General features: G+C 37.5%; 10 protein-coding genes across 10 annotated transcripts; 5 read left to right on the forward strand and 5 right to left on the reverse strand.

Annotated features, from left to right (window-relative positions):
- The first annotated feature begins 914 nt into the window (after nt 1–914).
- Nucleotides 915–2492, forward strand: EV154DRAFT_501309 (chaperonin 10-like protein). Its single transcript, XM_051600679.1, has 7 exons — nt 915–1163; nt 1223–1253; nt 1315–1542; nt 1613–1692; nt 1763–1783; nt 1848–1929; nt 1994–2492. The coding sequence occupies exons 1-7, from the start codon at nt 1018–1020 to the stop codon at nt 2486–2488; spliced, it is 1083 nt and encodes a 360-aa protein (XP_051459890.1). The 5' UTR covers nt 915–1017; the 3' UTR covers nt 2489–2492.
- On the reverse strand, nt 2493–3869 carry EV154DRAFT_501312 (branched-chain amino acid aminotransferase). Its single transcript, XM_051600680.1, has 4 exons — nt 3651–3869; nt 3227–3584; nt 2972–3145; nt 2493–2908 (listed from the first exon to the last, which is right to left on the reverse strand). Exons 1-4 carry the CDS (start codon nt 3837–3839, stop codon nt 2553–2555), a joined length of 1077 nt encoding a protein of 358 aa, XP_051459891.1. The 5' UTR covers nt 3840–3869; the 3' UTR covers nt 2493–2552.
- An 18-nt stretch (nt 3870–3887) lies between these two features.
- On the reverse strand, nt 3888–5545 carry EV154DRAFT_143592 (X-domain of DnaJ-containing-domain-containing protein). Its single transcript, XM_051594074.1, has 3 exons — nt 5240–5545; nt 5029–5174; nt 3888–4962 (listed from the first exon to the last, which is right to left on the reverse strand). The coding sequence occupies exons 1-3, from the start codon at nt 5460–5462 to the stop codon at nt 4009–4011; spliced, it is 1323 nt and encodes a 440-aa protein (XP_051459892.1). The 5' UTR covers nt 5463–5545; the 3' UTR covers nt 3888–4008.
- On the reverse strand, nt 5187–7386 carry EV154DRAFT_582801 (Na+ dependent nucleoside transporter C-terminus-domain-containing protein; the record flags this gene model as incomplete). The annotated part of the gene is made up of 4 exons (XM_051606683.1): nt 5187–5952; nt 6034–6498; nt 6576–6929; nt 7006–7386. Coding segments are annotated over 4 exons (1524 nt in total), but the record flags the coding sequence as incomplete, so codon positions are not given.
- A 613-nt stretch (nt 7387–7999) lies between these two features.
- EV154DRAFT_536998 (uncharacterized protein) lies at nt 8000–9607 on the reverse strand (the record flags this gene model as incomplete). Its single annotated transcript, XM_051604180.1, has 3 exons — nt 8000–8195; nt 8259–9399; nt 9445–9607. 3 exons carry the CDS (start codon nt 9605–9607, stop codon nt 8000–8002), a joined length of 1500 nt encoding a protein of 499 aa, XP_051459894.1.
- A 144-nt stretch (nt 9608–9751) lies between these two features.
- On the forward strand, nt 9752–10929 carry EV154DRAFT_501325 (HAD-like domain-containing protein). Its single transcript, XM_051600681.1, has one exon. The coding sequence runs from the start codon at nt 9870–9872 to the stop codon at nt 10611–10613; it is 744 nt and encodes a 247-aa protein (XP_051459895.1). The 5' UTR covers nt 9752–9869; the 3' UTR covers nt 10614–10929.
- A 492-nt stretch (nt 10930–11421) lies between these two features.
- EV154DRAFT_549814 (uncharacterized protein) lies at nt 11422–12895 on the forward strand (the record flags this gene model as incomplete). Its single annotated transcript, XM_051604891.1, has 4 exons — nt 11422–11508; nt 12122–12228; nt 12532–12623; nt 12679–12895. The coding sequence occupies exons 1-4, from the start codon at nt 11478–11480 to the stop codon at nt 12893–12895; spliced, it is 447 nt and encodes a 148-aa protein (XP_051459896.1). The 5' UTR covers nt 11422–11477.
- A 2422-nt stretch (nt 12896–15317) lies between these two features.
- Nucleotides 15318–17441, forward strand: EV154DRAFT_561227 (uncharacterized protein; the record flags this gene model as incomplete). Its single annotated transcript, XM_051605658.1, has 12 exons — nt 15318–15506; nt 15561–15587; nt 15647–15740; nt 15794–15852; nt 15918–15986; nt 16049–16155; nt 16211–16367; nt 16420–16532; nt 16589–16708; nt 16778–17037; nt 17106–17248; nt 17316–17441. The coding sequence occupies 12 exons, from the start codon at nt 15318–15320 to the stop codon at nt 17439–17441; spliced, it is 1464 nt and encodes a 487-aa protein (XP_051459897.1).
- Nucleotides 17442–21473: 4032 nt separating this feature from the next.
- EV154DRAFT_501363 (nucleotide-diphospho-sugar transferase) lies at nt 21474–23355 on the forward strand. Its single transcript, XM_051600682.1, has one exon. The coding sequence runs from the start codon at nt 21683–21685 to the stop codon at nt 23252–23254; it is 1572 nt and encodes a 523-aa protein (XP_051459898.1). The 5' UTR covers nt 21474–21682; the 3' UTR covers nt 23255–23355.
- Nucleotides 23356–25016, reverse strand: EV154DRAFT_501365 (kinase-like domain-containing protein). Its single transcript, XM_051600683.1, has 7 exons — nt 24890–25016; nt 24627–24826; nt 24490–24573; nt 24189–24430; nt 23825–24125; nt 23574–23760; nt 23356–23509 (listed from the first exon to the last, which is right to left on the reverse strand). Exons 1-7 carry the CDS (start codon nt 24924–24926, stop codon nt 23376–23378), a joined length of 1185 nt encoding a protein of 394 aa, XP_051459899.1. The 5' UTR covers nt 24927–25016; the 3' UTR covers nt 23356–23375.
- Between the last annotated feature and the right edge of the window lie 4 nt (nt 25017–25020).

Raw genomic sequence — 25020 nt, forward strand, 5'->3', positions numbered from 1 at the left:
CGCCGGGAGATCGTATTATGCTGAATATCAGTTTTTTTCTTTATTGATTTAAAGCGGAAGGCCATTTTTTATTTATCTAACGTAACATATAGCCCTTTTTTTTTTAAATGGATATTATTCCCATTCTTTGACTTTAATGCCCCGCCCAAAGACCTTTTTCGTCTGTGTCATCATAACAGTTCATCATCAGCAGTCATTATACGCACTGATGTATTTTACATGTTGCGAATATATTTATTATAGTAGCGTAACAGGGTTTCAATGCTTTAGTTGAAACGAACATGAAATACTTGTCTAACACCCAATGGGATTTGCTCCCGTAAGATTTTTTATACACCAGAGATCGATTAAAGTATGTACAGGCTTGTGTATTTTCCCAAAAAACACATTACAGTGTTCTCTACAATCTAAGTCTGTTCTTGATTTTATTTCGTTATCTGATAAGTTATTAAGAGATAGCCAACATAAAATAAACAGTCAATCTTTTTCCTCTTTCTGCGAGATCTCTTATGACAATGACTGCACTATGAGTGATATCGGAAAGAACAGATATACAATTGTAAACACAATTCACTTTGGTATGGCTATTTGATTACCAGACGGATCTATTTTTCGTACATGGCAACAAATTCTGGGGGAGGGGGGCACAAGTCTGCTTAGATAGTATACATTTGCTTATCTTTTCGACTTGTCGCAACTGTCAAACGGTTAAACTTATGCTGCGTGTGAAAACAAGTGAATGCTGGAAATCTCGATCGTGGATACATTAAAAGTATGGATGCGGTGAGTACATCTTTTATAATAGGTGGGATTCTAATATGAGTTGCAGCAAACCGAGATATGTGCATAGTTTAGGATTTTCCCTTAATCTTCTTTTTTAATATACATGGTATATCTGCTCGGTACGACAAATAGATAGTGCATCACCCCAACCCCCACGTGAACAGATTTTTTTTTTTAAATAGCTCTGTAGTTCTGATTTCTGAAAAAGAAGTCTCATAGCTTTCTTTTCTATAAATGAGTTCCTCTGAAACTTTTGTTGGTTATGCTGGTTTACAGCCTTTTGTATTAGACGATGCCTCGACACATTTACAACCCATGACGTTTGAACCAAGACCTTTGGAATCGGATGAAATAGAAATTGAGGTATCCGCGTGTGGCATGTAAGTCCATCCTCATTCTTTAATAGAAAGTCAGACCTTTAATATGTCTATTTTTTAAGTTGCGGTTCAGATATCCATCAATTGACCAACGTAAGTATAATATATAAAAATAAAGAGAGAGAAAAGGGAAAAGACACTGAAAAAAAAATAGGGTTGGAACAGAGCTACATTTCCAATCATTCCAGGTCACGAATTTATCGGTAAAGTAACTGCGGTTGGTTCGGGTGTTAAGCAACATGGATTGGGAGATCGTGTTGGCGTAAGCCCAGTATGCCGATCTTGCGGAGACTGTGAACAATGCCATCAGTCGCGCGGTCAATTCTGTCCTTCCAAAGTCACTACGTACAATGGCAATTTTAAAGGCCACAAGACATTTGGTGTAAAAAAAAAAAACTATTATCCACCGCTTAAATAGAACGTCCATTTTAACTCTTTTTTTTTTCATTTAGGGGTACGCCAATAAGGTTCGAGTGCAAGCAAAATGGGCTATTGCCATTCCCGAGAATATTCGAGATATTGATGCTCCTTTGTAAGTGTGTGTATAAAAAGAGAGATAAATGATATTCTTTTCTAAACTGCGTTATGTTGTTGACTTTTAGATTATGCGCAGGTATTACTACGTAAGTGCACATAAAAAAGATTGCAGAAAGGACGTGCAAGTGGCTGATCATTTTAATTATGCAGATATCTCCCATTCAAGAACCATGATATTGGAAAGGACACGACGGTGGGTATCTTGGGAATTGGTGGATTAGGCCATCTCGCTGTAAGTTTAGTTGAATTTATCTCTTTTATCCCGAAAAGCTTACAATTATCTGGGGGGTGAGTAGATTCAATGGGCACGAGCCAAGCAGTGCAAAAAAGTGTTGGCTATTTCGACTTCAGACCGTAAACGACAAGATGCTATGGAGTTGGGAGCTACTGATTTTATGATTTTGAACAAGGATGGCACGTACGACGCTCAATATCAAAAGAGCGTCGATGTTTTGTTAGTGTGTGGATCTGGTAAAGATACGAATTGGACGAAATTAGTCGAGTTGGTCAAGGTAGCGGGAAAGTTAGTCTTGATTGATCTTCCTGAAAAGCCCTTGGTGATTGAATCTTCTGCTGTGGTTTACAATAGTGTGAGTATTTGTGGTACTTTTGTCGGTGACCAGGATGATTTAAAGGAGATGTTGGATTTTGCTAGTGAGACAGGTGTTCGACCTTGGGTCACGACTGTTGATAATACTTTGGATGGTGTCAATGGAGGAGTGAAGGATTTGATTAATGGCAAAGGACATTATAGAATTGTTATTGACGGTGTAGGAAGACAAAAGGATTAAAATACATTTTTTTATTTTTTTTATTTATTTAACTGTAATAAAAAAAAAGAAGCTTTGTTTATATCTACAAACCTTCGGCAGGCCACATCCAACCAAAGGTATCTTCAATATCACCGGATTGAACACCACGGTATTCATTATAGAGTTGCTCGAAACCAGGACCAATATCTGTTTGGTCACCCTTACCGATCAAGATAACTTGATCACCACGTACAATCTTACGAACAGGTGTGATGATGGCAGCGGTACCACAAGCAGCCACTTCATCAAATTTACCTTGTACCACTTCATCAAATGTCACTTGTCTTTCCTCGACCTTCCAACCCAACTTTTCGGCAACGTCTTCAAGAGAGAGACGTGTGACGGATCTTAAGATGGTGTCTGAATTGGGTGTAACAAATGTACGCTTTCCTTCGGCATCTATGTTGTTATTTGTTTAATACATATTTTCTCACATTTCTTTTTTAAGGTTGTGAATTTTACCGGGATGAGTCAGAGCCACAAAGTTAGAAGTAGAGAATTCATCAATGCAGGTATGTGTCTTTGCATCCAAATGAAGTGTAAGGGGGTATCCAAGTTTCTTGGCCTTCATGATGGGACCAAAAGTAGGAGCATAGTTACCACCTAATTTAGCAGCACCTGTGCCATTGGGAGCACCTTTTTTTTTTAATGCAAAAAAAAAAAAAAATTAATACTCAGTTTACCCGCGTAAATGAAGAATTCTTTTTTTAAACTTACTTCTGTCACAATCCTCAATGACAAGCACATCGACAGGCTTAACACCATCAACATAGAAAGCACCCACAGGCATAGCAAAGACGACAAAAGTGAATTCAGGTGCGGCACCCATGCCAATGAAGGGACCACTGCCGAATAAAAGAGGACGGATATAGAGGGAACCACCTGTCTCTTTGGGTGGCACGTATTCGAGGTTAGCCTCTACGGTACGGCGTACACCTTCTACAAAGAGGTCTTGAGGAACCTCAGGCATGAAGCCCTTTTGAGCACTTAATGCCATTCTAGCGGCATTGATGTAAGGACGGAAGATACGCACACGTCCTTCAGCGTCACGGAAAGCCTTCATACCTTCAAAGCACTATATACCTTTCTTCTATCAGACACACACACACACAGACTAATGTGTTTTTTATATGATAATTACCTGTTGACCATAGTTGAGACCGGTGGCACACATGTGTACCTTCAATAAAGGGTCAGTTTCGAAAGAACCGGCGTTCCAGCCAGTTTCTTCAGTCCATGTATACTTCATGTAACCATTGATATCTCTGTATTGAAATCCCATGGTAGAGAAATCAAAGGTTGCGGAAGGGGGTGTGACAGGCTTAACCATGATGTTTTATTATTAACAGAAAAGAGAAAGAGAGGTGTTTTTTTTTTCTTAGTGCAAAAAAAGGTATTATATAGTGTCTCAGAGCCAATAGAAAATTCGATGACTCTTTTTTTATCATGTCCTTTCAGCCCCCCTCCGACATTTTTTTTTTATTATTATTATAAAAAAATTAAACAGCGTCAGGAATAGGTTCAGGCATGACGCTTTGGTATATGGAGCCAATGATACCTAATGCATGGATTCGGTTTGAGAGCTCTTCTTTTGTACACTTTTTATCCTCCAAGACGATATCACAGACGTCACGTAAGACACTTTCGATTTCCAATTTGGAGCCACGCCAGATGGCTTGTAAACCCTTGATGGCAGCAGCCTCCTCCAGCCTTGCCTTTTCTTCCTCTGTCACACCATTTTCCTCAGCCTTTTGAAGTTCACCGAATGTGGATTGCAAGTCATAGGCAGTACGTAATGTGCCCACTGTCTGACTAAAGATATAACCCTTTTCCTTCATCGAATGAAACATACCACCCAAGCCAAAGGCAAATTTCTTACTACTGTACTGATTGACCTTCATGTTATAAGCGTAGCCAATGGCATGTAATAGTTCGACACCATGATTTTCCAGCTTCAAATCCTCTGCTTCCTTTTTCACGGCGTCCACAAATCGTTGTGGGTTGTGTTGATCGTAGGTGTTGAGCTTGGTCACAAGTTTGTCGGCGAGAATTTCCACACGCTTTAAACGGACCAGGTTGCGTTCCTGTTCGGATTCGACCTTTTGTACTTCGCGTGCAGCCTTGTCCTCGGGGGACAGGTCGTCCTCGTTGCCTTCTTCGGCAGTTTCAAGCGCATCACGCATGTCCTTGCCAATGGAGATTTCACCTATAATGTCCAGGAATCGGTCACCGCCAAAGGATTGTTTAAAGAAATCTTCGGGATCAACTACATTTTTAAGAAGCTGTAAATACTTTTTTTCTTCCGTTGAGACCTGCCTCAAAAATAAAAGAATCCCCAAGAACTTACCGAAACCTCCGTCAGGTTTAATACCGTTTTCCTCTCCTACTTCGTTGTATCGTTTTCTTAATTTGGGATCAGAAAGTACTTGATAAGCTTCAGAGAGTTTCTTAAACTAGTGTGTGTATGGGGGATGAGTGACGCATGTTCTTATTGTTGTTGGGGGGAATCTATAACAAACCTTGTCTTCAGCTGTAGGATCGTTTTGATTTTTATCAGGGTGATACTTGATGGCCATTTTGCGATAGGCTTTTTTAATTTCATCGCCTGTTGCCGTATGTGAAATGCCAAGTAATTCATAATATTCTATCGAAACGGGCTTGTCGTCTTGATAAAAAAGCGTCCATGAGTTTCAAAAAGTAGAAAAAAAATAAAGGTGATGTCTTAATTACCTGTGCCTTTTTTTCGAGTGTTGGTTTTGGGTTTAGCGGTGGAAGGTTTCGAAGGTTGTTCTGTAACGAGGTACGTTTCAACTTGTTCACACGCCCAACACTTTACAGACACCTTTTGACCCACACTTTGTCCTTCCGGTAAAAATTCAATGGGTGTAATACATTTCTTGCAAGACGATTTAATGTAAGGTTCTGGTTTTCTAGATTCTAATATTTGTGTCATTTCTTTTTTTATGTAATTAGAAAATAGAGAAAGATAAAGGAAGAAACAATAAAGTAGAATATGGAGGGTGGGGGGATCTGAAAGATGCCGGGGTTACAATCCCACAGTGTTTTTGGCTTGTGAAGATTTGTTATGGAAAGGACTGTCGTTTTTTTTTAAAAAAAATTCAAATGAGCATTCCTGCAACAGCAGCAGATAGCCATGTACTTAGAGACCCACAAATTAACGAGGATACGGCTAATTGAGATATATCTCCCGTTCTATCTGGAGCTAAAGCTACCAGTACAGCCACTTGCATCCCCACACTGCCAAAGTTGGCAAAACCACAAAGTGCATAAGTGGTAACCAGTTGAGAACGTACGGATAATTGGCCCTTGTAGAGGTCTGTCATTTGTTTGAAGGCAATGAACTCGTTGGACCAGATCTTGGTAGCCATGAGTCTTCCTACAATCACCAAATCCTTATTATCAGCCCCAATAAGCCAAGCAATCTAAAATCCGAACGAACAAAAAGGAGTGAGTCAATAAAATAAAATAAAGTTATATCGGGCAGGAAAAAAAAAAAGGCGTACAGGCACAAACACATAGCCAGTGATTAATTCCAAGGTGAGATTGTCGATATTCACAAAGTTACCCAGCCAAGTCAAGAATCCATTGATGGCATATAAAATAGCCAAGATAGAAATGATATTGGCCAAGATCAAGAAGACAATTTTGATGCCTACTTCAGCACCTTTTCCAGCTGCATGCAGGATATTGGTGGTGTCATCATCTACATGAATTTCCACCTTGCTCTGAGTGGCCGATAGTTCTGTCTCGGGGTAACGTAACTTGGATACAGCAACGGAACAAGGAATGGACATGATACAGGAGGTAAGTAAGGCTTGACCGGACACGCCCATGGCAATATAGCCGTAAAGCACAGACCCTGAAATCGTGGCAAATCCCGAAGTCATGATTTGGTGAATTTCCGACTTAGTGAGGTTGGGAATTAAGGGTTCAATCAATAAAGCATTTTCACAGGCTCCCAAGAAAGGCTAAAAATATATATATATAGTAGGATGAGGGTTGCTATGTTTATTGTGTGTGTGTATAATCTAAAAAGATGGTTTACCGATGCGATGGCTACCACGGACTCGGCACCCGAGATGGCCAAGAGGTGAATAAAGACAATACTGACTTTATTCAGTACCCATTGGATGGTTCCTAAATAGTACAACATTTGTACGACCGAAGCAAAAAAGATGACGGCCGGAAACACGTTTAGAGCAAACGTACCAGCGTTTGCGGCCGCCGTTCCAAATACAAACTCGGAACCGTAATAGGCTTCATGTAAAAATGATTCGACAAAACTCGAGATCCAATGAAATAAGTCGTGTCCTACATCCGTGCGAAAAACAAACAGAGCCAATAGAAACTGTAGCAAGATGGCGGTAGTAATTGTATTCCATTGAACCTTGTAACGATGCTATTATATGTATAGATTGAGTTACGCCTTCTAAATTGCTTTTTTATTTGTATTTATTGTTTTTTTTTGTGTTTACCTTTGAAGATCCCCACGTACTGAGAATAAAAATAAATAAGCCAAAGAATGAAATCAGCCGTTTTAGACGGGGAGAATCAGGTTTTTCAGGAAACGAAAAAACCGTGGCTGCCATGATGACGGTCACGAGGCATGCATATATCACCATCATACGTTTCCCTTTTCCTACATAGCGTCCCAAGAGTCGACCGACCGTCTTTAATAGTGATGAACAAGGCTGCGTAACGATATCCGTTGAGACATGACAGAATATCAAGTAAAGTGTGATGTAAGCATAAATGATTCCCAGCACGAGTAACTCTTGATTATAGCCTTTTGGAATTTGCAACGAATATGCAGCACATAGAAACCCCGTAAGTCCGAACCAAATCAAAACACTGTGTTAAAAAGAAAAGGGGTGTAAACAATGATATATATATATAAAGAAATAAAAACAATATACGACAGATTGTACAAGATTTTTACTGGATGTATTTGCGGTAACGATGATAGAATGATACTCGGATGACAGATGATGCTGTGTGACTACTACTGTTACTACTAGGACTGGAGGGTTTAGCCTCATGATCGCATATTGTAATCACTACGGGCGGGTCCATCTTTTTTTTTTTTTGTGATGCAAAGAGAAGAAAAAAATAAAGATGAAAAAAATAAAGGATGGGAGACAATAAAAAAAATAAAAAAAAAGAGAGATAGAAAGGAATCTTCCCCATTATTATTATCTTACATGAGACTGCATGGTATGCAGTTCTCCTATTCGTATTAGTCAACGCCCAACAAAAGAAGCCACATTGTGTATCGCTGTTGTAATCACGGTATCTAGAATGTGATGCAAGGGCAAAAAGGTATTATTTTTATTATTATAATTATTATTATTATTTTAAAGAGAGAAAGAGAGGATTAAGTGCTTTAAAAAAAAAAGAAAGGGGATAAATAAGGGGTGTTTGTTGTTATACATGTAAATTAATAATTTAGTTTTTTTCTTTAGGGTTGTATTAGGATGATGCAGACGTCCTTGAAGATTCTACAGTTGAAATAGTCATGGTAGATTCAGTCGAACTTGAAAGTCTTTCAAATGCAGACTCAGAAAGTAACATGACACTATGGTTCATATCTTCTCCGTGAAAGGCAGAAGCAATCTTGTCTTTGTGGATGCCACAGTTCTGTAACATGCTTGGCAATGCTCCCATTCTAAAATAAGCATTAGACCCTATCACATAATAATAATAATACTAGTAGTGGTTTTTTTTTTACCTGGTAAGGAACATTTGTAGCTTGAGACGGATGGATTGCTGGTATAATTCATGAACAGAGCGATGCTTGTATGCACCAGCACGAAGATGGCGAATAAATAAGTAGAATTCAATCACGGCAAGTAATCGATCTCGACAGTAACGATCAATACAAGCCCATTCATCAAAATAAGAGATTCGGAAACGATATTTTAAGAGAGCGACTCTCGACTGTTTATCCATGTTTCGACCACACGCTTGGCAACCCAAGAAGACGGTGGAGGTGGTGAATCTCTCCCAAAGGCTGGCGGAAGCTTCTTCTTTTAGCTGTCGGATGGCTTGTTCCGTCACAAAGCCTTCGGGACATTCTTCAATAAAGCAACTCTTGACGAGGATCGAGTCCATAATTTTTCGAGTGGCTAGTCTAGGGTTAGGGCCAAATCTTAGACAGGGTTCTATATCGTCACGAATACAGTAACGCATGTATTTTAATGAATGAATCTTTCGGAGTGGTGTCTTGTATAAAGATTGGATGAAATCGTTGAAATCCATCAAAGCCCCATCGTCTTCCAAAGTGTCCATATGAAGACCTAATTCCAACCCATGCATCAAGATGGTTTCCACTTGAGCACGGGTATAGGTATCAATCACGTTACTTTCGACCTGTACTTGCTGTTGTTGTTGTTGTTGTGGTTGTTCATCTAATGTATGATTCATTATATCATCATGTTGCCCCATCGTGTTTCGAATTAATTTTAATTGACTTGAAGCCTCTTTTAATTCTCTTTCGGCAGACTTTAATTCTGTCTCTAACAATCCATTTTCTCGTTCGAGGATACGTTGGGCTTCCTTTTCAATGACAATCATACTGTCTGCTTCTTCTGTGAGTTTTGTTCCAAGCTCTTCTAATTCCTTTTCGATATTCTCTTTGGATTCTTGGATTTGCTGGACTTGACATGTTTCCTCTTTACATTTGTTCTTGAGTACCTTTAAATCATGCTGCAAAGAATCGATGCCTTGTACGGTTGTTTCGATTAATCTTTTGCTCTGGCTCACGGTCATTTCTAATGTGTTTAGTGTGTCAGTCTTGATGCGACCATCATGACGTAAAGATTCTTCTTGTGTTTGCAACTGACTAAGCAAAAGCTTGGCTTCCCCTGTTTCTTTGGCCAGTTGAAGGATAGGCAGAAATCCCTCGTGGCATTCACTACAGCTGTATTCAGAAGTGATGACTCTGTTGCAACCACAATGACTTAATTCCAAGTGATGGGAAGAGATGACTGGGCTGTTGGTCGTTGTCGTGCTGCTGGAACTGGTGCTTTCATACGGTCTGTTATCTAATATAACAACAGCAGGTACTTCTTTACCCATATTGAAACTATAGCGCAAACTGGTGGTAGTCGTAGACATTTTCTTTACAATATTTATATATATATATAAAAAAAAAAAAAAAAAAAAAAAAAAAAAAAGAAAGGAAAGAGAAAGAGAAATAAAATAATTATATAAAAAAAAGAGGTCTAGATAGCCCTTATTTTTTTGCACTACAAAGGGGATCTTCCTCAAGTGACGCATCATTTCTCCCCTTTTCCACCCCTCACTCAAAAAATTTTTTTTTTATTTATTAGACGTTTCAATGAGTAAAAAAGTGTTAGCACCAACAAAGGCATACTTGAATGTGGTAAACAAGGAATCAATCACTTTAAAAGAAGCACGCAAGGATCAATTGTTAATTTTGGATTTGAATGGCACACTTGTGTCTCGTAACCGCAAGAACAAGTCCATGTATGTTCGACCTTATGCGCAAGAATTTTTTGACTATGTATTTGAAAATTTCACTGTCATGCTATGGTCCAGCGCACAGCCTCATTCGGTCAAATACATGAGCCGTATCTTCCGTCACCGTAGAGATAAGTTGGTTGCCGTGTGGGACCGTACCAGTCTGGACCTGAGCACACGAGATTTCAACCGAAAAAGCTTGACAATCAAGGATCTCAACAAGGTTTGGAAACATTTTGATGGAAAATACGACGCTACCAATACCATTCTATTGGACGATTCACACCAAAAGACGGTTTTACAGCCTTATAACGCCATTCACCCTACAGAATTCGAACATCACTCAACCGCGTTTGTTTCAAGCGGAGAGTCTGAATTATTGCATGTCATGGAATATTTAAGAGCCATCCAATTCCAGTCGAATATCGCTTGGTACATTAAACGTCATCCTTATCACAATTTGCCCAAGAACAATGAAAAAAATATCTATAAACTGGAATTCTACAGGTTTGCCGACAACTGGGAAAACCCGCCTCAAATAGTGGATTTCACTCCCGTCGATAATTTACTCAATGATTTTTCCAGCATCCAAATCAAATAATTTCATCCGCATGTTTTTTTTGATTGGTGGAAGGGGGGCTATTTTAAATTTAGTCTGTACTTCTTGGACCTCCAACCCTCAACCCCCACACCACCACCTCCCCTTCCCCTCCCAAACATCCCTCCTTATCTTTTTTTATTTTTATTTTAGACTTTGCAGATAACAGCATTAATTTATAGATGGAGCTTGAAATAAATCCTACTCATTCACGAACAAAAAAAAAAAAAAAAATTGGATAGCAATACTTTCATGTGAAAAATACCAGATAAACATACGTGAGGATGGATGGATATGATTGGTTTATGCTTTCCTAATTAAGACTCCCTTGTATCACACACTCCATGGCAAAAATGCATTATTTTTATGGGAATTTACAGCTTCAACATTGATATAGTCTCTTCCTTCCTACGACATGGAAGCTATTGATCCCTACAAAGTGAAAAAAAACCCACAGTTTTATTAAGGACCATCCAATATCAACGTGGAGCTGCACTCATTACACCTCATGGATTGGGATCATAGTTCACCAGGTTATCATACTTAAGTAAATGAGTCAGTTTTCAAGCAATTGAACGAGCATACGCATCATTCTTTTACCTATTATCCTAAAGAGTGGTCACGTCAAGGCATAGATTGAAAACGTAGTTTCTTTTGATTTATATCAATTCACACCTGAATTAACTTTATTTATAAATTCAAAGCACTTGATATAAATAGAAGCTGCAATAGTAGCATAAAGCAGTGAAGTCCATTTAAAAGGCTTACATATATACATCAAGTAGATAATTCTCGTATATCAAAAAAAAAAAAAAACTTTTACTGGTGTTAGTAGTTTTACAAACCACGTTTCAGTATTAGCAAGTTATGCCGAGCTATTTGCTAAATAAGTGTGAAGGTAAGCAGCGTCAACAAATATTCAATTGTAGCTAGTGTATTTTTAGCCAATGCGAAAGCATCCCTTGTTTATATGATTAATTAATAAACAACATTTTTTATTTGCGTAAATCACTCACGTGGTGTAACTCCTCCTCGCCTGATAAAGACCCAGTAGCCTTTTGTTAGGCAGTAAGCAATAGGACAACGGACATTGTGCTTTTAAGACACAAGGTACACGCACAGACATTTATACGGATAAGCAAGTATCAAGTTGATAATATTGAATAAGGCAGTGTGATAGATAGTTCTTGTTGTTTACTTGTGATAAAACTGATAAACAAGAACTAGTTTATGTAATTTTTTGTTCCATTGTTGACAAATATTATTTGAAACGACCCGATTAAGATTGGCATACGAATTTTTAAATAACTCATCTATCACGTAATCTGCTAGCGAAACAAAACAAAATTCCAGACATATATCTATATTCATGTCCGTGTTTCCATCACGCTCACTTTTTTAAAGAATAGATGAGAGACCTCGAACTTCTTTAAGGAAGTTCTGACTTCAAAGCTCATTGTCTTTAATGGGATTACTATTAAAAAGTTCAAAGAAATTTATTTTTATTGTAGTGCTAAATGAGCTACCAGATTTTACTTTTAAACTTTATGGAACCTCTTTAAAGTATGAGGATCCAAAGATTAGACAAGAGACCATTCAACTCTGTACAAAAAGAAAGGTCAGACATCCCTCCTTCTCTTCCTCTTATAGCCTTAGATCCAGTAGATTCCTCTGAGCTCCTATCAAAGCAAGGTCATTTAGTAAAAGCTTGTTTGTTTGTCATTATAAAAACTCACCCTTTTAACTCAATGTCATTTGATTTTTGAAGGAACGGGGTAAGGATGGGTTCAACCAACCGGCTACAGAACAATGGTTTCTTCACGGTGCTTACTTTTTCTTTAACTAATCAAGTACACCAATCTAAATATGATACAGCAATCTTATTTAATTGATGTTACATAAATACATACATATGAACTAGACTTACATTTGGAGTAATGGTATTGAGATTTTCTTTTCTACATCGTTCTTGGATAGGCTTGCATTGTTATCCCAACTAGTAGCAGCTTCGTGGTCAGTCTTCATCGCTTATATACAATTGTTTAGTTAGGAAGGTATCATAATTAAGCAAAGTGTTTACCAAAGAAATTTCCTTGATTCGGTCGGTGATATTGATGATGTTGGTAGAGGCAGTGTATTGTTTTGAAACCTCGGTCTTGGCAGCAACAAAGATTGATGAGCTGACTCTGTACTACTTTCGTCCTGGTTCATCCATGAAAAAATACCATTCAAAGCTCTGTATTCAAAACGAAAGTTCATGTGGTCTAGACGATTATACAAAATGAATAAGCGAAGTTTTCTTTAAGCCTGTGATATGAATAACCTACACCAGCTTCAGTACTATCTTTTTGGAACTTTTCATAGCATTTTTGTCAGTAAATATAAAAGTGCTTCAAGTAGTCATGTACCTTCAAGTCCTTCAAGTCCTTCAAAGAAGTTCCGAAATCGCCTCCAAAAAGTTTAAAAATGGCTAAGGAAAATGAATCAATAATTTTTTTTATAGCAGGCTGCAGTATTATTATCTTACCCCAAGGCTTACACCATGACTTAGGATCTATTTCTAAATATTTTATCAGTTTTGCTTTCAATAAAAATAGAGTATCTGTTATACCTCAAACTTTTTAATAGCGAGAGCATTCAGAATTCCCGATTCTGGTCAGACCTCCCAGCTTATTTGCCATCCCCAGTTGTATAAACCTAGGCGAGCCTCCCTTGAGCAGCATTATGTAGCGCACTTATCCCCTATCATAAGCAAAGTTAATATTGCTTATTATTCATCTTAGTAATGTCTTTCATACCTTGTACCAGAAGAGAATAAACTATTCAACGCTTTCCATCCAGACTGGCAGTGGTATCAAGCTCACCCTTCATGAGATTTATCAGTTCGATGAAGTCGGGGTTAGGACGGCTATTATCTTGCATGATATATCTTAAAGACTTGACCTTGCAAAGGAAGAGGGCAAGACTTAGACCATCTAAATCTGTGTAAAGAAGAAGGTCGGGTATCCTTCCTTCACTCCACCTTCTAGCTTTTGAGCCAGTAGATTTCTCTGAGCTCCTACCAAAGCAAGGGTATTTATCAGCTATCACTGATTGATTAATATGTAAGACTTACCTTATAAAAACGGCCCAAACTGGTTCTAAAATGGATCAATAGCCAAAGCAATGAGTTGACTGAATAAAAACGGCTCCTCCATAACTCCGTTTTTCTCTCGGCTATGCTATTTTAGCCTTTTTAAGAACGACATGGCTTTCGAAATACCCAATCCTGGTCAAACCCCTTAGCATATTTGCTCGCAAATCTTCTATGGTGCATATGTAGCTCACACATTCATTTTCTTGACATAAGATATAGTTGTAGTAAAAAATTGTTGGAGAAGAAAGAAAGAAGGAATTAAAAATGTTTCTCTTTTTATAGTTGTCTATCAAAAAAAAAAAAAAAAAAAAAATTGATTGCATATGCCAAGCCATGCATATGTCATTGTTTGTGTTTTTTTTTAAAAAAAAATAGATGGTTCCAGTCCATTTTAGTGCAAAAGATTAATAATCATTTTTGAACAGTTCTAGGTCATTCCATTGCATGAAAAAAAGATTAATAAACATTTCAGACAGTTCTAGAACAAGATCAATAGACAGAAAACTACTGTCACTGACGCATATAACTACCCTCCATAAACGCGCTTCTAATTTGATTATTGCAGTATTATAGATGTTATTTTCGGTATAATGGACCAATGTCAAAGTCTTTTTTACCGTATATATATATATATCTTTTCTGATAAAACACCTTTTTTTTTAAAAAAAAATTCTAGTCGGATGTTCCGAACCCAACTTTAAAATCATGCTTTTCAAATCCGTTTCAAGTTTTTTAATAAGCTTAAAAATGAAGTCTTTAAGCCATAATTTCCCGACCACAAATTATCTCATGCCCTCTATAAAAGTAATATCCAAGACATAAAAACCATTCTCAGCACTATCTGGAATAATGATTTAAGAGTAAGTATAAGCACTCTTTTGATTCTGCATTTACACTTGTATCAGCAGAAACAAATAATTTAATACAAATAATTATGTAACCTATTCCCACACATATCAAGAGACGACATTTTGGATAATAATCTTTGATTTTGAGCTTTCCATATTGTTAGTAGTAATGATGACAATAGAGGCGAACCTGACGTTAAAATCAACATTTATTTAATTGCATGCCATTTTTTTATGATCAATTTTATGGCTATTAGCACAGTGTAATTCTTCTGCACTTTTCAACAATTCATATTTGTGAAGCCAAAAAAAAAAAACTAGTCATTCAACTTGTGTGATGTAAATAAATTATAACATAATCAATTCTAATTTTATTATTGCGATTACAACTTCAGAAACCTGTTTTAGTTGAGAAAGAAATCTGACTATTATAAAGATGCTGTCAACCAACTTTATAGCATCTCCCTGCTACAGGAGTAGTATAGGCAATATATAAGTCAAAAAAGTAAGAATGCTACCAAAAAACAAAACGGGAGATTTTCCAAATCAGGGAGTTACCCGTATTTTAGCTTTCTACTGTGACTACTATAAATAAAACGCGGTATTCCGAATGAAAAAAACGCCAAAAAAAAAACGCCAAAAAAAAACGCCAAAAAAAAACGCATAAAAATAAAAAATAAACCATCTTTTTGACTTTGCCTTTTATTCCTTATTGTCACTGCTATGTTATACTTTCTTACAACAAGTTACACGCACTGGGATATTACCGATGCTAGACAACAACTTAGTCAGGAATGTGGTGGAATGGACCTGAATCGAAAATTAAAAGTCGGTTTACAGGCCATAATCGACGGTGAAAATTTCGTAAAATTGGCCAAGAAGAAGGCTGAATCACTTATTAAGACTATAAAGGTATATGAATACTTTAAGCACTTTTATATTTACTGACAAAAATGCTATAAAAAGTTTCAAAAAGATAATACTGAAGCTGGTGTAGGTTACTTATATTACAGGCTTTAAGAAATCTTCGCTAATATTTATTTATTGTATAGTCATCTACACCTCATGAACCTTTTTCAATCACCAACAACAATTACAACAATATTGGGGATAACACTACCCAAATTATTAACAACCACACAAATGGTAATACCTCGTTGAGTGGTACATAACACCAAGATTAACTGACTTTAATATAGCCATCACTCAAGTCAAACGTAGCCGTGACACCATTTCACCTGCTACTAAAAAGCCGACGGTAAGTACTTTGATTTTATATTTTAAAAACGTAACTGGTCATTGACAACAAGTTCATAACATTAGAGAAAGCCAAGGCTGGAATACCTGGCAGAGGGGGAAGGGCCTGTCGTGATAGACGACACAACTAACAATGTAAGACATCTTATGCTAGAAAGGCAATTGAATCGAAAAAGCTTATACTTTTTCTTATTTAGTGGGTGGTAAACGGCATTAATTTGTCAGAAAAGCTTCATGACTTTCGTGACAAAGCTATTTTGAATGTTGAACAGTATGATAGCCCAAGCAACATTTACGAAGAATTGTAAGAACACATCACATGTATACATTCTTGATAATTGACTTCGTTTTGAATACAGAGCTTTGAATGGTATCTTCTTGCTTGATGAACCAGGACGAAAACAGTACAAAGTTAGCTCCTCAGTCTTTATTGCAGCTAAGAACGAAGTATCAGAACAATACCCTGCCTCCACCAACGCCATCAATATCACCGACCAAATCAAGCAAATCTCTTTGGTAAACACTTAGCCAAATAATGATACCTCCCTGACTAAACATTTGCATATAGATCATGAAGACCGATTGTGAAAAGGCTGTCGATTCTGCTTCTGTTTGGGTGACTAAGGCTATCAGTTCCACAAAAAATGACGAAAAAAAAGTTGCTCGATCTTTATCCCAAGTGTAAGTTTCATTCATGTGTATTTGTTTACATAACATCAACTAAAAATCATATTTAGATTGGGCAATTTGGCCCAAAAGAAAGTCAGTATTTTGAGGGAACCGCTGTTTTGCAGCCAGTTGGTGGAGCCACTAGTTTGTCCGTTCCTGCCACAATCCAGTGATGTCAAGCTGAGGGGGTGAGTTTTGATAATGAAAATAAATAACGGATAAATAACCTTGCTTGCTAAACAATCATGCTTTGGTAGGAGCTCGGAGGAATCTGCTGGGTCTAGGGCTAGAAGAGGAAGAGAAGGAAGGATGCCTGACCTTTCGCTTTGTACAGATATAGACGGTTTGAATCATGCCCTCTTCCTTTGCGAGGTTAAGTCTTTGAATTACATCATGCAAGAGAATAGCCATTCTGACCCCGACTTCATCAAACTGATGAATATCATGAAGGATGAGCTTGATTTCACCGCCGGCCTCGACAACAAAAGTCGAATTGTTTATTCTCTGCTTGTTCAAGGTATTTGGACCAAATTGAAAGATCTTGTTAAGACATATACTGAATAACATGAATATCGTTTATGATAGGTGATCTATGTCGTATGTTTGCCATGGATTTTATGTATCACAAGACGTACAGAGTGATTATGCTTGACCAGTTCCATCTCCCAATTGATATCCATGATGTGCAACGATTGGACAGCTGCTACGGTGCCCTGCTGAGGCTGGAAGTAAGTTAAATGATATAATCGATAGTACACAAGTATTGCAATACGAAATAATTTCATTTAATTCCAGAGTCTGCTGATAAGTCTCATTGGTGAGTTCACCGATTATTTTTATGGATCAGGACCTTCAACACCAGTAGAAGGAAGGCTAACGACTGAGTCTTTGAAGAGCTTTTCTTCTCCCAAAAAGGAGTAAACTTAAGAATGACGTGAATCCACTTTTTTTTTTGCGTCCCGAATTTTTTTAAACAGCTCAATCCGTATTTTTTTAATGCAAATCTTCATCGCTACTCCTGTTGTACTTGCTTTAACCAATTCTCATCAAGCCTTTCTTATTCCATCTTACTAGTAGACCCATCAAGGTTCATCTTTCTCGGTGCTCAAAGCTCATAAATTTCTGATCTTTCCGTACACAAATTCAGTACTCTTATCTAAACCTTTGGATTCGGCCCCATGTTATCATTCTTCAGCCTCAAGATGTACTCATATAAATGTTGTAACAGCACTACCTTGCTCATTACTTTCACATCCTTTTCCTTGGGTATTAGAATCGAAAAAAATTAAGTTTGCAAAGCACCCCTCCCACCAAAAAAAAAAAAAAAAGGATGAAGAATTGGCAGTTTAACACTTGTCTTATGTTTTGTACCAACAAACAAGAAATAAAAGCGATTTTTTTTTTCAGGTTATAATATCATTGGTGTGACACATTGATGAAAATAAAATTTCCCATTTGTTTGGAACTTCCAACAGAAACGCTTCCTTGGCTCCTTATATTGAGTACCCTTTTCCAGTATATATAATTTTTCATTACAATAGACCAAAGAGAAGACTTCATAGATCGAAGGAGTTTCGTATTGTTTAATTGAATAGGTTTTCATTTATCTATGGTAAACGATTTTACTATTGATATGTATGACAGTCAATAAACCCACTTCTGGTATTATTTTTTCCCACTTTTTTCTTTTCAAATACATTGTAAGTAATAGGCTCAAATATTTATCTGTACAAAGCTTCCCATTTTAAACATTCAGAATAACTTTCCAACACCCGTACGTCTAATGTAATTTACTTCAAAATTAATCGATTTATTGATTTATCAAAAAAAAAAAAAAAAAAAAAAAAAAAAGAAGCATCATCTGATTTAGGTACCAAGCCATAGAAGGTCAAAAAATTATTGCAGCGCAGGTTTATAGTTACAAGTGACACTTTAATATACATATCGTTAATACATAGAGACTTCATTAAGCTATTCATAAGTACAGAACTTCCTTTTAAGAAAGTGATATCCTGTGGCTCTGACGGGCATCTTTGATGCACGCTCCATCTTATATGATTTTTAAGAGACTTTTACAAGCAAACCCCTTTGAAAATCACCCTATAGATAAGTTAATAAAAAAAAAAGTATTTTAGACAAGCGTAGTGCTACCCAATAGTTAATTGGGCCAAATTTGTTTTTATTAGATCCTTCATGCGTTGTGGCATATCTAATGTTGGGATGTATTTTAAAAAAATGCAAACGGGAGTTTCATCCTCATCCTCAATAGGAATCGGATCAGGAGATGGGGGCGGCGGCCGATCTGAACAAATAACATCCGTTTCCTCCGAGTGTAGATTGGTTATAAAAGCCCTTCGAAACTTGATCTGCGAACTGAGTACCCTTCTATCTCTATCATTTAACATATAGGCCTCTCAGAATTTTCTTGTCTTTGATACGTACCGACTGTTCAATGAGGCTTTGCTGGCATACGCCGATCCAGAATTGCCAAAAAAAAAAAAAAAATAGGTTGACACGTTGAATTGCTTTGGCACATTAAAATCTAAGAGAAAGCCAAGCGTGAGTATCATCATCATTATCATACACATACTTGCTTCAGACGACCAGTATATAAACTTAAGCGATTAGCAGCTTTCCAAAAACCAGTTATTTCACAATTGTGTGGACCACCCCGACAGCTGACCTCGGGCAAACCTAGTACAACAGGCTGCACAAATGCAGTATTCAACCGTTGATAGCCACATAGGCGTAGTATATGACCGGTATAAGTCAAAGTATATCAAATAGCTTACAGAAATGTCAGCAGCAAGCTAGATACTGTCCGCCAAACTGGTTACAATGAACCTTTGAACTACTCCTTACAGTTGGTTATCAAGTATGATAATATTCAACAACTGACTTCATGTAGTCGTAGTACCTGACGGAGTAAAGTGACACCCAAGGATATACTCACACAATCATAAAATATTCTTACACGCGGACCACCCCGACAACTGACTTCGGGCAAACCTAGTACAACAGGCTGCACAAATGCAGTATTCAACCGTTGATAGCCACATAGGCGTAGTACATGACCGGTATAAGTCAAAGTATATCAAATAGCTTACAGAAATGTCAGCAGCAAGCTAGATACTGTCCGCCAAACTGGTTACAATGAACCTTTGAACTACTCCTTACAGTTGGTTATCAAGTATGATAATATTCAACAACTGACTTCATGTAGTCGTAGTACCTGACGGAGTAAAGTGACACCCAAGGATATACTCGCGGGTAAGAAATAGTTGATGGAACCTACCAATGACACCAAAGTTTATATAAAGGCATCCAAAGCCTTTAACACTTCCATTTACGTGAATAGGTAAAATAAGCTGTAATCCATTAAAGTGATTAACACAATATGTAAGAGTAATTTTATGTTCATGCAACTTACATTTTCCGCACCACACCGTATTTTGATGAAGGTAATAGACGTATTTTACAATTGTGCGGACCACCCCGACAGCTGACTTCGGGCAAACCTAGTACAACAGGCTGCACAAATGCAGTATTCAACCGTTGATAGCCACATAGGCGTAGTACATGACCGGTATAAGTCAAAGTATATCAAATAGCTTACAGAAATGTCAGCAGCAAGCTAGATACTGTCCGCCAAACTGGTTACAATGAACCTTTGAACTACTCCTTACAGTTGGTTATCAAGTATGATAATATTCAACAACTGACTTCATGTAGTCGTAGTACCTGACGGAGTAAAGTGACACCCAAGGATATACTCACACAATCATAAAATATTCTTACACGCGGACCACCCCGACAACTGACTTCGGGCAAACCTAGTACAACAGGCTGCACAAATGCAGTATTCAACCGTTGATAGCCACATAGGCGTAGTATATGACCGGTATAAGTCAAAGTATATCAAATAGCTTACAGAAATGTCAGCAGCAAGCTAGATACTGTCCGCCAAACTGGTTACAATGAACCTTTGAACTACTCCTTACAGTCGGTTATCAAGTATGATAATATTCAACAACTGACTTCATGTAGTCGTAGTACCTGACGGAGTAAAGTGACACCCAAGGATATACTCGCGGGTAAGAAATAGTCAATCCTACCTACCAACGACACCAAAGTTTATAAAAGGGTGTCCAGAGCCTTAACACTACCATTAACGTGAACAGATAGAGGAATATGCAATTTGACTAGGTTATTAACAATATATGTAAGAGTAATTTTATGTTCATGTAACTTACACTTGCTGGATTGGACCAAGATTTGATGACGGTAGATATATTTTATAATTGTTGGAACACCGTTACATTTCTTGTGATCATAGAACCCGAGAGAACGTAAAAGCTACCAGGATCAAGCTTACAAGCCAAACCAATGACGGCATTTAGAGCCATTCGATGAAATTTTATAGATTAGAAAGAGAAAATGCAACACTTAACACATGGGATTAATATTTTTTTAAAGATGACGTCTATTGGCGGAGTTAAAAATAAACAGGCTGCTTTTTACTTTTATTGATGGCAGCCTTAGAGTTTGATGGTATTAAAATAATAGAAAATGGTATTTTGCTTAGTAGACTGGACATTGTGATTTCTAACAGAGGCTAATTATGCTGCTAAGTTGTCAGAAATTTAGTCCATCTCCCTGTCAAATTCAGCAGTAGTAATATAGGTAAACGCGGCATCGAGATGCAGTTATATTAAAAAGATCATCTTGCACATAATCCATTGCCCTATTTTATTGTTCAATAGCTCCCTTGTCTATCTTTGTAAAAAAAAAAAAAAAAAAAAACCGCTTCTCAATTTAATGACTTTAAAAGGGATTATGAAAAGAAATAGGAATGCCGATCTTCCTATTTATGTTCATAAAAGCGAATTTGGAAAAAAAAAACTTTGAATGTGAAGCCGATGTGTTTTCGTGTAACAGATGTACATTTGCATTTTTATTTTTAGACATTAAAATGTCTTTTTTTTGTATATATTGGCCAATGAAAATCTGTGGTTGTGAACCGTGAGCACTGCACAAAGAAAATAAAATTGAAATAGGAGATTGTAGTACGATCCCAAAAAGCTATAAATATATACAAAATCAATCAATTTTTCCTTCTTTTCTTTTTTTTTTCTTATTAAAAAACCAAAAAAAAAAAGAGGATGTTGTATTTGACAAACGATTTAGGGTTGCTACCCTTCTTCTTACCATTTGGTATCATTGGTTTCTATCGATACCTTTGGTTTTTTATCAAGGTAGCAGCATGGTTAGTTTATCAACCCAAACAGCCCAAGGCCAATCCGACTTATACAGGAGAACGAGATGTAACGATTATTGTACCAACCATTGATGCAGGTGAAGAGTTTAAGATTGCAGCCAAGAGTTGGTTAGCCTGCAAACCCAAAGAGATCATTATTATTACAGAGACAAAGATGCGGGGCCCTTTACAAGACCTCGCCAACGAAGTGGATCCATCCAAAATTCGTGTCTTGACCGTACCCCGAGCCAATAAGCGACTTCAAATGGTAGAAGGGATCAACGCAACGAACAGTGAGATTATTGTGTTTGCTGATGATGATGCAATTTGGAAGCCTACCATGTTGGAATATATTCTTGCTTGTTTTGAGGATTTAAAGATGGGTGGTGTTGGTACCAGTCAAACTGTACACGCTGTGGATCCCAATGGACACCAAACAATGTGGGAAATTTTGGCTGGTTTTCGACTAACCAGTCGTAATATTGAAATTGCTGCATCGACTCATATTGACGGAGGTATTTGTTGTCTTTCGGGCCGAACAGCAGCTTATCGCACCTTGATTTTAAAAGATCCTGCTTTCCAATACTGTTTCACCAACGATCTTTGGTTGGGCAAATACCCTCTCAACTCGGGCGATGATAAATTTTTGACACGTTGGATGGTCTCGCACGGTTGGAACACCTATGCTCAAATCTGTAATGAAGCCGAACTTTACTCGACCTTTAAAAATAACTGGCGATTTGTAAAGCAGGTACTGAGATGGACACGTAACACATGGCGTTCTGATTTTAGATCGTTATTTACCGAACGCTATATTTGGTCAAGGCATCCCTTTGTAGCCTTTACCATGGTTGATAAAATCTTTAATCCATTGACCTTGTTGGCAGGTCCCATCTTGGTAGGTGTCTTTGCTTCTCTTCAAGAACAACGTGCAGGTCCTACAAATCCACCTTTACCCGGCTGGAATATCGCGATTTCTTACATCATCTGGTTGTTATTGACACGTTTCATCAAGTTAATTCCTCATTTCATCAGAAGACCGTTAGATATATGGGTGTTACCTGCCTGGTTATTATTTAATTACTACTTTGCTATCATGAAATTGTATGCGTTATTTACTTTACATGAGGTAGGCTGGGGTACTAGAGCTGGTATCGGAAATGAATTGGCGGCCGATATTGGTAAAGATGAAACCCAGGAAGAAAAGGATATGAACACTCGACAAGATTTCAGAGAGCCTAGTGCAGATCACCACATGAAGATTGAAATGAGTCAAATCGCACATCAACAACAACAACAAAGTGAGCAACGTGCAATCCAATCGTATTACCTTGAGCAACCAGCCTCTACTGCTTACGAAGATCCTTTCTTTTCAGAGGCCGATTTAAGAAACACAACTCATGTTACTGAAATGGGCACAGACGGTTCGTTTGCTCCTTCTCCTCATACTAATCATCATCAATCATCATACATTTAATAAGAAAAAAAAATTATACATAATAAATATTTAAAAGAAAATTCACCCACCCCTTTTTATATGTACAAATTTGATCTCTCTCTCTCTTTCTCTCTCTCTCCTTTTTTTTTATAACTATTATTTAATCCAATACGATGCGTAAACCTTCTGCGGGGATTGGTACGAATTCATTCAGATTAATATCTCTCGATAACAATTCATCGTAGCAGTGTGGTGGTACAAGGCGCTTATTGTATTCTGGCTGGATCGATAACTCTAAAAAAGGGAATTAATATGTAGCCGGTTGAAATATACATCAATTTTTTTGTAATTTATATACCTCCAATAGAAAAATTAAACAAAGGCGGAAGATCTTTTCCTGTAGACATTCGTGTATCTGGATTTCGTAATTCATCGAAGAATGGGTGAACAAGTGCCTGACTGGCACAGGGTCTTGCTAGCGGATTATATTGTAAAATCAAGGACATTAAATCAATGGCCTCGGGTGGTGTTCTCAGTCTGAAAATCTAAATCGTGTGTTTCTTTTTTTAGTAAAAAAAATAAAAAAATCTGCATGTGAAACAAGTTTACCTTGGAAAACGGATGAGGTTTGATCAGTGGGAACTTGTGATCGTTATAGTTGGGATTCATCAACTCAATCTGTTCTCGTGAGGGAGTTCCCAAGACTTTAATAATTTCCACTAATTGATCAATTCCACTTTCTCCTGGAAATAATGGTTGGCCCAACAAAAGCTCACCCATCACACATCCTGCAGACCAAATATCAATCTTTGTTGAGTACTCGGCAGCCCCAAAGATGAGTTCAGGGGCACGGTAATAACGAGAGCAAATGTATGAAACGTTTGAGTCGCCCGAATTCAGTATTTTCGCACTGCGTAAATCCCCATAGTCAGTTGTCCACGATTGTTTTACTTTTTTATTTTTATTTTTTTACCTGCCAAAATCACAGAGCTTGAGTACGCCTGTTATTGGTTCCAACAGCAGGTTCTGAGGTTTAATGTCTCGATGACAGATGCCAATACTGTGACAGTAAGCTAATGCTCGGTACAGTTGATACATGTATATTTTGACCTGAAGAATGGGTATAGGTTGTCGGATTTTGGCATAATGACGGGCTACTCGGTAGACTGTCTCGGGCACATACTCCATGACTAGATTTAAATAGATTTCGTCTCTCTGCTTATGTTGCTTAGTCAAGACACAAGATAACCTTATTCTCTCTCTCTCTCTTTTACCTTTTCACCTTGATTGTAGAAATACGCTTTTAAAGCACACACATTGGGATGTTGCATCATGCGCATCATTTCCAACTCTCGATTCTAAAAGGGCCATAGTTTAATGAGAGACAAGTATCCCTTATTTATCTCTTTACCTTGAATCGTTTATCTTGCAAGACTTTTTTAATGGCTGCATTCTCGCCAGTGTTCATGAGTTTGGCTTGATAGACAACACCAAATGAACCGTTGCCAATGACTTTCTCGTGCGTATAGTGAAGTTGAATGTCTTTGCCGGTCGTACCGTCTTTGGCAGCAACACGCACATGTCGCAGATGGCTGGTTGGTAATGGTGACCCTAAGTTATTTGACTAAGTTTTCTACCTGTATAAAAAAAAGAGGGGTCGTCTTATTTTCATACCTGGAAGTATGCTGTTGTTTCCTAATTGGTGGTCCATTCACTTTTTTGTTGTCGTTCTTATTTTAAGCAGATATACACACTCACTCGCACACACACACACACACTCAAAAATAAAAATAAAAAAAAAGCCT

Source organism: Mucor mucedo (assembly GCF_025094135.1).
Source record: "Mucor mucedo strain NRRL 3635 chromosome Unknown EV154scaffold_24, whole genome shotgun sequence".
NCBI classification, from domain to species: domain Eukaryota; kingdom Fungi; phylum Mucoromycota; class Mucoromycetes; order Mucorales; family Mucoraceae; genus Mucor; species Mucor mucedo.

Bases quoted from the DNA above. Each gene is read 5' to 3' on its own strand.
- EV154DRAFT_501365 (XM_051600683.1), bottom strand. From the start codon at position 24,926: ATGGACCACCAATTAGGAAACAACAGCATACTTCCAG. The intron at 24,574-24,626 runs GTAAAGAGATAA...TGGCCCTTTTAG, and splicing joins TGCAAGATAAACGATTCAAG to AATCGAGAGTTGGAAATGAT. The intron at 24,431-24,489 runs GTAAAAGAGAGA...CAACATAAGCAG, and splicing joins TCTACAATCAAGGTGAAAAG to AGAGACGAAATCTATTTAAA.
- EV154DRAFT_501309 (XM_051600679.1), top strand. From the start codon at position 1,018: ATGAGTTCCTCTGAAACTTTTGTTGGTTATGCTGGTTTACAGCCTTTT. The intron at 1,254-1,314 runs GTAAGTATAATA...AAAAAAAAATAG, and splicing joins ATATCCATCAATTGACCAAC to GGTTGGAACAGAGCTACATT. The intron at 1,693-1,762 runs GTAAGTGTGTGT...GTTGACTTTTAG, and splicing joins CGAGATATTGATGCTCCTTT to ATTATGCGCAGGTATTACTA.
- EV154DRAFT_501325 (XM_051600681.1), top strand. From the start codon at position 9,870: ATGAGTAAAAAAGTGTTAGCACCAACAAAGGCATACTTGAATGTGGTA.
- EV154DRAFT_501312 (XM_051600680.1), bottom strand. From the start codon at position 3,839: ATGGTTAAGCCTGTCACACCCCCTTCCGCAACCTTTGATTTCTCTACC. The intron at 3,146-3,226 runs GTAAGTTTAAAA...TAAAAAAAAAAG, and splicing joins CATTGAGGATTGTGACAGAA to GTGCTCCCAATGGCACAGGT. The intron at 2,909-2,971 runs GTAAAATTCACA...ATAACAACATAG, and splicing joins TGTGGCTCTGACTCATCCCG to ATGCCGAAGGAAAGCGTACA.
- EV154DRAFT_501363 (XM_051600682.1), top strand. From the start codon at position 21,683: ATGTTGTATTTGACAAACGATTTAGGGTTGCTACCCTTCTTCTTACCA.
- EV154DRAFT_143592 (XM_051594074.1), bottom strand. From the start codon at position 5,462: ATGACACAAATATTAGAATCTAGAAAACCAGAACCTTACATTAAATCG. The intron at 5,175-5,239 runs GTAATTAAGACA...TTTTTTATCAAG, and splicing joins CACTCGAAAAAAAGGCACAG to ACGACAAGCCCGTTTCGATA. The intron at 4,963-5,028 runs GTTTGTTATAGA...TACACACACTAG, and splicing joins ATCCTACAGCTGAAGACAAG to TTTAAGAAACTCTCTGAAGC.